The 10076-nt window shown below is 46.6% G+C and overlaps 2 protein-coding genes across 7 annotated transcripts in view; one reads left to right on the top strand and one right to left on the bottom strand.

The window, feature by feature from the left end:
* Window positions 1-745: 745 nt before the first annotated feature.
* MCFD2 (multiple coagulation factor deficiency 2, ER cargo receptor complex subunit) lies at window positions 746-5405 on the bottom strand. Of its 3 annotated transcripts, none has more exons than XM_075496242.1 (4): window positions 5256-5383; window positions 4297-4366; window positions 3420-3579; window positions 749-2209 (listed from the first exon to the last, which is right to left on the bottom strand). In XM_075496242.1, the coding sequence occupies exons 3-4, from the start codon at window positions 3570-3572 to the stop codon at window positions 2078-2080; spliced, it is 285 nt and encodes a 94-aa protein (XP_075352357.1). In that variant the 5' UTR covers window positions 3573-3579; window positions 4297-4366; window positions 5256-5383; the 3' UTR covers window positions 749-2077. The 3 variants fall into 3 exon arrangements, with proteins under 3 accessions (XP_075352356.1, XP_075352357.1, XP_075352355.1); XM_075496240.1 differs by having other exon boundaries at window positions 752-2209; window positions 4297-4445; window positions 5256-5405; XM_075496241.1 differs by lacking the exon at window positions 4297-4366 and having other exon boundaries at window positions 746-2209; window positions 5256-5376.
* Window positions 5406-6527: 1122 nt separating this feature from the next.
* The window catches only part of TTC7A (tetratricopeptide repeat domain 7A), a 178180-nt gene continuing 174631 nt past the window's right edge, over window positions 6528-10076 (top strand). For 2 of the 4 annotated variants that reach the window (XM_075496235.1, XM_075496234.1), the window contains exons 1-2: window positions 6531-6794; window positions 9526-9689. In XM_075496235.1, the coding sequence (XP_075352350.1) occupies window positions 6620-6794; window positions 9526-9689 (339 nt within the window). In that variant the 5' untranslated portion in view covers window positions 6531-6619. Of the gene's footprint in view, window positions 6795-9525; window positions 9690-10076 lie in introns of all 4 variants that reach the window. The other 2 variants (XM_075496236.1, XM_075496239.1) reach the window with 2 other exon arrangements.

The raw sequence follows: 10076 nt of genomic DNA, 5'->3' as shown, positions 1-10076 counted from the left end.
GTACTTAATTAAGTATGTGTATTTGTCTTAGGAGGCTGAGTAAAAGACATGATGATGCAGGTTTCAGCTTGGGTAGCATTTCTTGAACCGTTCTTTCTAGGAAAGCAGAAATTTTGTTTTGATCTTTCTTCATGCATCATGAAATCAAAGGTGCCAATTTTGTTCTCTATTTTCGGTAAATAATTTTTCTATTTATGCATACTTCTGAACCCTTAAAAACAAGTTTAAAATAGTTGGTAAACAATGTTCACATTACCTGTGTTTATCATAATTATTTGATAGAAAGCTTCTACAGTGCATGTCTTTTGCCACGTACAATAGCAGTTAATAAATATGTATATAAATACAACATATGTATATAAATGTGCCCCACAGGTGGTTGCTGGACTAAGTTTACAGACTGCACTTGATAAGAAAACCATGATTTTTAAGAGCAGTGCATAAAAGTCAGTTCCTTGGTCTTGCTCTTTCATCACAAATAAATCCAAAACTCAGAAGCTTATGCAATAAGCATATAAGAGTTGGCAGGTCTACAGGCAAGCTGCTTTAGGCGCTCAAAGCTGATGAGCTTAACCTCTTCTCCCCTCCTACCCGCAAGCATTTTCTATACTTTCTTCTGATTCAACATTCACTCCAGATTAATTACCCTCAAAAGAGATATTTTAAAAATGCTTTAACTGAAAGAACTTTCTTTTAAGATGACTGCTAGTAACAGAGATGGGCTTAAAAGTACAAGAAAAAAGTCCGACACTCAGGATTCATTGCACAAACATTTAAACGGAGGAAATAATTTCTTTTACAAATGTGTTTCTCTTGTATAAGAATAATTTTGTACAGAAAATAGCTCTTTATACATTTTACAGAAATACACTAACATTTAGATTCTCTATTAATGGATAATGATTGAATGCAATTTAAGATTTCAGTTATGTTTTAGAGTCACCAAATATCAGTAACACAGCAATACATCACTTCTCCAATAGCCTTAAACTGCTTGACTTATCAAGTATTGAGTCAAGACAGTAAAACATTCCTAGAACCATGTTCATTTGCAAACACTCAAGTATCTTGAAACTATTACTTTCAGGAGGTATTTCATAACTAATACCATAATGTAAGTATCAAGGAATATGAACTTAACCCTTAACAAGGCAGCATTACTTGCTCACTTAGATTACCCTGCTGGCTAATACTGTAAAAATCAAATTGAACAGAAGCTTTTATATTAAACTGGTTTACTTTTAACGTGACCTTCAAAACGAGATAGCAGAAGCTACTCTAGTAAATGCTATACAGCATTAATACAACATAAAAATGTAATTAAAATACGTTCATTTTCTTAAGAAAACACCATGGAAGGTAGAGAAAAAAAAATCAGTAAATTAAGATATAAAAAGTAAATCTGTGAAGGACAAGACTAAATTGAAAAACATGTGTATATATATTTATATGTAAAATGTAAGGGTATGCTAGGAAGTACATATATTTAAAAATAACACAGTCTTTGAAGAAATTGATTAAAGTCCATATGGTATCATGTGGACCTCAAACATAAACCACATTCAAATACTCTTCCTCTACAATTGCTGTTTCAAGCACCCATACTTATATGTGAATTTTCTTTGCAATTAGTGGGAAGGTAAGGACATTTATCCTTGAAATACAGCTATACGCAGTAATGTTTTCTGGCTTTCTAGGTATTTTGTAAGTTTAAATAGAAGATGTAAGCAAACAAGTACTATTTAACCCAATGACAGAAAAACTGAAATTTAGATTCTATATGATCTATTTAGTATTCATACACAGCTACTTAAGAGTTTGCCAGCTGTGCCCTATGTGAGTACTGTTGATGCTTCCATGCTTCAAGATTCCAATGTGTGACTACGTTTAGTCAAACATGGCTCTCGCTCCGAGTTAGCCAGTCTCTTAACACATACAACTTTCAAATAAATTCATCTGGTACTAGTACACCTCTCCTTCTCACAGCACAGAGGTTGATATGAGACAGTAATGAATCACATTATGCTAGTTCACATTTCCATGTAGTTAGAAGGAGAAACAAGCCCCCTGCAAAAGCTTATTCCAGTGATTTTGCAAATTCTGCATAGTCAATGTATCCGTCATTGTTCTTATCATCATCTCTTAAGACATCATCTATTAGACTAATCAGCTCTTCTTCTTTCATTGCCTGGGTATGCTCACCACCTTCCTACAAAAACAAAACCACATTGAACATTTTGGCAGTGTTTCCCATCTAGTGGCACATATGACAGATTACTGACAACTAATTTTTTGTTAAGCTATTCATATTTGGTGCCTAATTTGGCACTAAGTTTTATGTAATCATTTATACCAATATAAGCAACTTTTACCAGGTGCAAGCTATGAAGTCCAAGTTCTCTGGACTTCAGAACAAGCACTCTGTATCCAGTTAATATTCTGAGCCAAAAGTTCTAAAAGCTAAATAGCACAGTGTATAATGATGGATAATAATCTAACAGATGTATCCTTAATTTGGATCTTGATGTAGTATAGACACTGTAGTTTCTATACAGTAGAGAAACATCTTCCTGTGTGTCAGAACTTGCAAAACGCAGAGCTTGACAGTAACAGAGTAGTGAAAAAATCCAGCGCTGTAGCTTGAAGTCAGTAAAATTCTTAGTATCACCCCTTACGAGCAAATGGGAATACAAAGAGGTGCCTTTGCACAAGAAACAGCAAGTCATTATTCTGTTCTTGGCTAGGTATTTTTTGCCACAGGTGTACACAGGAAGTTACGCTATTCTGAATTGTAACTTCCAAAAGGTCTGTACGAGATAATGTGTTAGTATTGTCTTCCTAAGGATTCTATCTTCCTACTTTGTCCTTAAACGTTCCTAGCTGGAAAGAGAATTTGCGTTTAGAAAAAGGTGAAGAAAACAAAGGCAGACCGTGACTGGTTCTTCTAATATTAATTTTGTGCAAGAGGTCTCTTATAGTCTGTGTATCCACGGCAGTATCAGTTTGAAGTTGAAAACAGCAGCCTTAAAACCTTGACCAGCATCATATCACATGCTATTTCTATAAACCCTCATCAGCACTATCCCATTTTGGACAAATTCCCTTTCTCCCCCATCCTTGCCTACCAAAGTATCCCCTCTGTCAAATCATTTTCATTCTACAGTCCTTCCTCGCTCTAAAGTTTAAACTACGATGGAGACTTCTTGAAAACTGCAATGTGATACGAAAAGCTGTGATAAAGCTAGCACATTTATAAATCAAACCAAAACTATCAGGGGAAAAAAAAAAAAAAATCTCATTTCCAGGCAAAACTGTAACTGCACCGAAGATGTGTTGTAACTGTTCTGTTCTCTTGTGAGCTGCTTTTAGAGAGTCAGAACTGTTTCCAAACACACATGCTGTTACAAAATTCCACCTACCTCTTTGTGGACATGTGATATAGCAGTAGCAAGCTCTAACCCATCTAGCAAATTATTGCCATCATAATCATGCATTTTGAAGTAATGAAGCTGCAACTCTTGTGGAGACATCTCAGATTCCGGTTTCTCAATAACACCTTCCAAATGTTCCATGATGTGGCTAAGAAAAAAAAAAAATAAACAAAAGCCACAACATATCTGTCAGTTAATATTTAGTGCTCTGTTTACATTGAATTTAGTCTTTGATCAGACAGTCAAGTACACAGGAAACATTGTATCTCTAAAAGGACCCTGGACAACCGAAAGCTACAGTTTTATACTAAGATGAAGAGGGCACAAAGGTTGTTACAGGTGCTGTGGTGGCCTCTAATACCTTAGATAGCTATTTCTCTTTCTTCTGGCCTACTTAGCAGGTTATCAAAACAACTGAAGCAGTGCTCAAAATCTCCTTTTGGTTGTCTTCCAAAGCACAGGAACTGGAGGAAGATCTTTCCCAGTCAAACATGAAGTACTCTAGGGAGTTTTATTTGCTGCTACCACTGTTTTGTCTGTATGAAGAAGCAAATGAGAAAAAACCTCTCACTTTACCTTTCAGAATCTGATTTTGCCTATAGTATGTTGATCTAGGTAAGCAGGATTCCTGTAAGAAATTCTTTACAGTACGAGTAGGCCTAAAGGCTCCAGAGAAACCTTTCTAGGTCTAATATCTCTAGAAACTTATCGAGCAAGCGTGTCCCATATCTGACTCCAGCTAGTCATACAACATCCTGAGAAAAGAGGGTGCCCTAGGCTTAAGTCCAACTCACATAACAGGACTTAAAAGATAAGCAACTCATTAAGAAGTAAAGTTTACATTTTTAGAATGTGGAACACATACTCTTTATCTTGTACCAAGTTCTTATCAAGGCGAATATTTGCATGTTGACTCTCTCCTACGTGTTCCTCGGCTAGGGCAGAGATGAAGAATGCAGCCAGAAAGCAGAACAGCAGATGTATTCTACAAATCCTCACGGACATCATGATCTTCTACAAAAAGTAAAACATGCCCCCCCCCCCCAAAAAAAAAAAAACAGATGAAAAATGCAATCTACTTTCTTAGAAATAATCCCACTAAGTTACAATAGAAGAATTTGCTGCATTTCAAGCACTTAGCAAGCAGAAGACCAGAGAGCTCCAATTAAGAATTTCAATGAGGGTGTCTATTTCAAGGAAGTATTACAGCAATTTTCAAAGAATTACTTTTCTGTCATGCAGTGAATGTGCACTCTTCAGCCATGCTTGGGCCTTCGTATTACTTATAGTCAGCCAACCACGCCAGCTCCACGCAAACCTGCCCCAGGGTTACGGGAGCAAAGGTTGCTTACGGCATCAAAGGGGCTGCGTCCCATTAGTAGCTCTGTTAAGACTGCGTGCCCTAAGTGACGTGCAACTTTAAAAATGCAACGGCCATGGCAGCGCTCACTCCACAGGCACGTGAAAGGCTAAAGCCCTCCAGCAGGTGAGCGGCGCGCTGCCCTGCCGAGGCGAGCAGAGGCGCCGATCGTTGCCTTCGGCTTCTCCTGTCTTCTCCCACCTCCAGCAGCGCCCGCCGAAGCAAACCCCGCTCTGCAGCCGGTTCGGCACGGAGCGGTGCCGGAGGCCCTGACAGCTGGCACCGCGCTGTCCGCCCGCCTCCCACCCGCGGCTCCCCGCCCCGCAGGGCCCCCGGGGAAACCCCCGCCGCAGCGGGAGGGGGCTGGGACCGCCGCCCCCGCCCAGGCCGCGGCACACCCCGCTCCACCTCTCCCCGGCCTCACGGCCTTGGCGGGCGGGCCCCGCCGCCGCCAGGCTACGCACCCTGCGGCGGATGGCCGCCGCCGCGCCGTCCACTCCCGCGGGCTCCGGATCACGGGCAGGTGGAGCCGCGCTCCGGGCAGGCCGGCCACCATCCCCGGCGTCACCTCTGACCTCACGCAGGCGCCGCGCTCTCGCCCCGCCCCCTCCTCCCGCCTATTGGCTGCACCTCTCCGTGAGCGGGGGCTACGTCACCGTTCCTGCAATTCCACGTGGAGCCCTCGCGGAGGGACAGGTGGAGCGCCCCGCCCACCGCGGGCGGGGCCCTCGGCGCGACCTTTGAGGTGGGCGCGCGGGGCCTGCGGGGGCACCGGTCACCTCCCGGCCCGGGCAGCCTCGGCCGGCCCGGCCCTTCCCGCCGCCCGGCGAGAACCCCCCTTCCAAAGGGCGCACCGCGAGGATGCACCCAGCGCTGCCCCGGGTGGAGGGCAGGTGCCGCTGGTGGAGCCGAGCGGACGGCAGGGCTGGCGCCGGGAGGGCGGGAAGGAGCAGCGTGAAGCCTAGTGTGTGCCCGCTGCCCCTGCTCTGCGCCTTCCCCTCGCGGCCTCTGAGCAGCCCCTTCCCCAAACGACGGGCTGTGCTTTCCCTGCCCCGCTGCTCTTTCGGTAACGCCCCGTCGCCGTTACCCTCTGCAGCTTATAAAGTGTTCGGCCCCCCCTCTCGCCAGATGTCGAAGGCCTCGTTATTTTTACACTTGGCTTCCAAACAGCAGCTGCTTTCGCCTCCCAAGGTGACAACCCTCAGAGCGGACTCCGACCTCGGGAAGCGGTGTGGGCTTTTGGCTCGTTACTCGTGCACCAGTGGGTTGTTCTGTGCTGAAATCGCTACTAAAGGGGGGCGGTGGCTGTCGGGAACGGCTGGCAGAAGAGGCGGGGGGTTTAGGTGACTTCCGAGCCCCTTGGTAAGGGCGCAGCATCCCCGGCCCTTCCGCCGAGGAAGGGAGCTCCGGAGCCTCACTGGCGGGGCAGCAACCGTAGCGCCACAGCGGCGATGCCAGCACTTCTCAGGCCCCGCGGGCCCGCTGTCCGGGGCAGGCCGAGGGCAGTCGAGTAGGCGCAGCGCCCTTGGCGGGCCGCGAGGTCGGGACAGCGGCCGCCTGCGCGGGGGGCACGGCTCTCTGGGCCGGGCGTCAAGTGAGAGGCGGCAGGGAGGGCTGGCCGCGAAGGAGCCCCCGTCCCCGGTCGCAGGCCTCGGGCAGGGAGTCGTCCCGCCCGCGCACGCCCCGCCGGGCACCTGGGGGCGGGCGGGGCCGGTGCCGCCCGCCCGGAACCGCTACCCCGCACACGCTCCAGGCGCCTCCCGGGCGCTGCCGCCGGGGACTCCCCGCCGGGCGGGGCGGGGCGGGGCGGGGCGGGCCCGGCGCTAAAATGGCGGCCAAGGGCTCCCACTCGCACGTGAAGCTGGAGGGGGAGATCGAGCGGTGCCGGGCGGAGGGGCACTGGGGGCAGCTCCGGCACTTGGCGCAGCAACTGCTGCCGCCGGCACGACCCCCGCGCAAGGCGGTGGCGGCGGCGGCGGCGGCGGGGGGCGCGCAGGACGCAGGTGAGCGGCGACGGGGGGCGGGCGGGGTGGGGCAGAGCGGCGGGGCGGCCGCCGTCGTTACCGGACCGCCCGGGCGTGGGGCGGTGGCGGCGCCGGCCTGTGGCTCCGTGCCGCGGCCCGGCAGCCCCGGCCCGGTGGGCTGGCGTGGTCGGGAGCGGCGGCTGCCCCGTCTCCCGGGTTTGCGGGCGAGGGCTGGGGAGCGCCGGGGTGCCGGCGGAGGGAGCGGGAGTGTCCGTTGTAGGCGCCCCGGCCCCGCGGCGGCAGGGAGGGAGGGAGGGATGCCTAGGAGAGGCGGCGGGAGCCCGGGAGACGGCGTCCAGGAAGAAAACTGCGCTTCCTCTTCATGTCAGCGCTTCCGAGCCCGTCGGGCTGCGAAGAGAAGCGCGCTGCTTGGGGCTGTCACTGGGAGTAAGGGGCAGCAGCGCTTGCTCGGTGGCTTCTGTGCGTTTGGGATGTTGCCCTCGCCTCGGTAAGCAGCCGGACGCAGGTGATGGCTGCGCTCGGTGCCTGCCTTTAACCTAAGGAGCTCAGCTGGGCTGTGGGCAGGCTACCGACCGAAATCTTCCGTGTTTGGAAATGTCTCTCTTCAACTTCTCGATACCTGCGATGCCGATTCCCTCTTGTCCCCTCCCCACTCCGTTCTGGATGCCCCTAAATTATCTCCCTACATTGCTGAAGAGGGCTGATCTAAAGGCTTAGGCTCATCCAAGCATCCGTTCACATGTAGGACAGGTTTCGTAAATAGCAAATGTGCTCTTACCTCTTTTCCTGTCATAACACATGGCTTTGCCCGTTTTTAAATGAAATCACTTGTAAAAAGTGAGGCAGCCTAACTTAGAAATACAAAATTCTGTGTCTGTAGTCAACAGCAGTGAGCTGTGAAGAGGACCTGACCCTAGGCACCACGCCGGTACAAGAGTCCTGCCGTTGCCGTCAGACGAGCTGTTTCTCTGGATAGAACCACTTACTTAAGAGTAGCGTTTCTAGGATGCGGCTCTAGAGTTAATTGAAGCTTGCTGGAGTGCAATAAACTTCACAGTGGGAAAGCACGGTGGGGGGAGGCATTGGTAGCTAATACATGTTTATTTACGAGGCTTTCCAAGTGTGTATGTGATGCAGATCGAACCCTGTGTTGAGAACCACATGGCCAACCTTTGAACTTTAGTCAGGTTTCAGCGGTGCTTGCCAGTTGCAAAGATCATCATGCAGTTTGGGGGCATTAATAGTTGAAGAGTTCATATTAGTTTGTTCCCTTGTAATTAAGAGGCATAACAACTGTATGATTGCTGTAAAAACATCATTTGTTAATTTGCTGCTATGTCATCATAACTTGCTAGTTATGAGAGAGTAATGTTTTGTTATTGCTACAGAACTTTTCTTCCAGCTGCAGTTTTGTGTTTCTAGAAACAATAGTGTGTCTGGATGGGATTTTTTAATAGTAGTATTTGCTTTGAGAGATTGTGTATATTTATTTCTTCATTGTATATGTGTTTTTGTAATTCCTTAAGTTTGGTTAAGAAAGTAGTGACTACTTGAAAGCTCTTCAGTGTTACGTAGAAATGATTGCATGCAAGATGGGGGGGAAATATATTTGAACATTTATGCTTCCCACTTTATGTACTACATATACTTTGTCCATGCAAGTTAGTTGTAGACCTGCAATTGAGCCGGAAGAGCTATGGTTATAATTTGATATGCAGCTGAGCACTTAAGCCACAACAACAAAAAAATCTAAACCACTCCCCCCCCGCCCCCCCCCCCCAAGTTCATTATTAATGCCGTATGTAATGTATAGGTAGTAAGTAGGGATAAGTTGTTTCATGGACTGAAAATATAGATACACTATCATGTTTCCTGCATTCTAGAATTTCAGACTCTGAAATGTGAAGTATATATGAAATGTAGGCCTCGGGTCTTTGGTTTACAAAGATTTTCTTACCCTGTTTGACCCACTAGTCAGCTGATTGAGGTACTACTTTTATGAATAAATGAACTGCAGAACTGGACCCATCATGCAAGAACTCCAAGTAAACTGGCAGATGAAACCTTTTTTCAGTGTGATTGCAACATTGCATGATGCTTCATACCGTATCCAGTGTTACTACCTATGTTTGAGTTTCTCTTCTGTAAAACTGTGAACAGGAGTGGTTTTTACTGTAGAAGGAATTACATGTGGCATATTAGTTATGTCACTGGATCAAGCCTTGTGTGTCTTTAGTAATGGATGCATAGAATGTGTCTAAATTCTCTATTTTTTTTTTTTCTGTGAACTTTCAGCAAAATCTTAAAAATTTCTGATGTGGTTACTGTTCTGCAGTGAAATTCATAGCTTACCCATACTCCAAAGCATGCATTTTGTGCTTGTACATTTGTAAATCTAAAGGATGCACTTAAATGTTTGCAAAGATTGGTCTTAACTTTTGAAAGTGAGTCTTATGATGAAAATTCTTAGTTGTTACATTAATGGCAACACAGGAATGAACTGTGGTGTCAAAACTGAAGGATTCATTAGGGAAAATCTTCAAGTTAAAAGGAAGTGTTGTTTCATTTTTTCATAGGAAATGTACTGTTTCCAATAGCTAGAAGTTAATGGAAGTTTTTTTTCTCTGCTAGTTCTTCCTTACTGCCTTGTTTGTGTGTCTTAACGGTATGTTGTTTTGGTTTTTTTAATGCTATTTATCAGCAGGACGGCACTAAGTGATGTTTCTTGTTGGTTGGTATGTGCTTTCAGAAGACTACGGGAGTATGCTGCTTGCAGAGGCTCTGCTGGAAGAATGTTTGAAGGAAAACTTTGCCAAACTGAAGGACTCCATTCCACTGACAGAGAAGAATGAGCCAAAACTGAGTGAAGCTAAACAGTATCTGATCAATATCTTAAGCAGAGGAAAACTACGAGTAAGTGGGCTCTGTCATTGTAATTCTTGCCAACTGGATTCTTCTTTCATATGATTATTAGCCTGATGCAAGGTGTTGGCATTGCCTGTTCATGTCCCTGTATCTACAATGCTGTATTTATAGCTTTTACTAATGGACTGGTAATTCGGTACCCCTTTGCAGTGTCTTCTGTTGGGAGACTTGCTTTTTCATATGCAAACAAATTATATGCTATGAGTATGTATCCTGTTTATTTTCTTATTAGAAAGCAGCAGGATAAATATTTAGGAATTCTCTGGGGTGGTGGGGCATGGCCACATAATGGTGCTGTCAGGCTAGCACAGCTGAGTGACCTACTGCTGCTCCTGGTCTGAGGGAATTGTGTACACCTGGTCAGCTCCAGATCAG

The sequence above is a fragment of the Mycteria americana genome, chromosome 3 (genome assembly GCF_035582795.1).
Source record: "Mycteria americana isolate JAX WOST 10 ecotype Jacksonville Zoo and Gardens chromosome 3, USCA_MyAme_1.0, whole genome shotgun sequence".
Taxonomy (NCBI): domain Eukaryota; kingdom Metazoa; phylum Chordata; class Aves; order Ciconiiformes; family Ciconiidae; genus Mycteria; species Mycteria americana.
This window is presented reverse-complemented; position numbering and strand designations above follow the sequence as displayed.

Excerpts from the sequence above, each read along its gene's own strand:
- MCFD2 (XM_075496240.1), bottom strand. The coding sequence starts at position 4,439 with ATGATGTCCGTGAGGATTTGTAGAATACATCTGCTGTTCTGCTTTCTG. Across the intron at positions 3,580-4,296 it reads AACTTGGTACAAGATAAAGA|CCACATCATGGAACATTTGG; the intron begins GTATGTGTTCCA and ends TTTTTTTCTTAG. Across the intron at positions 2,210-3,419 it reads TATCACATGTCCACAAAGAG|GAAGGTGGTGAGCATACCCA; the intron begins GTAGGTGGAATT and ends TTGTTTTTGTAG.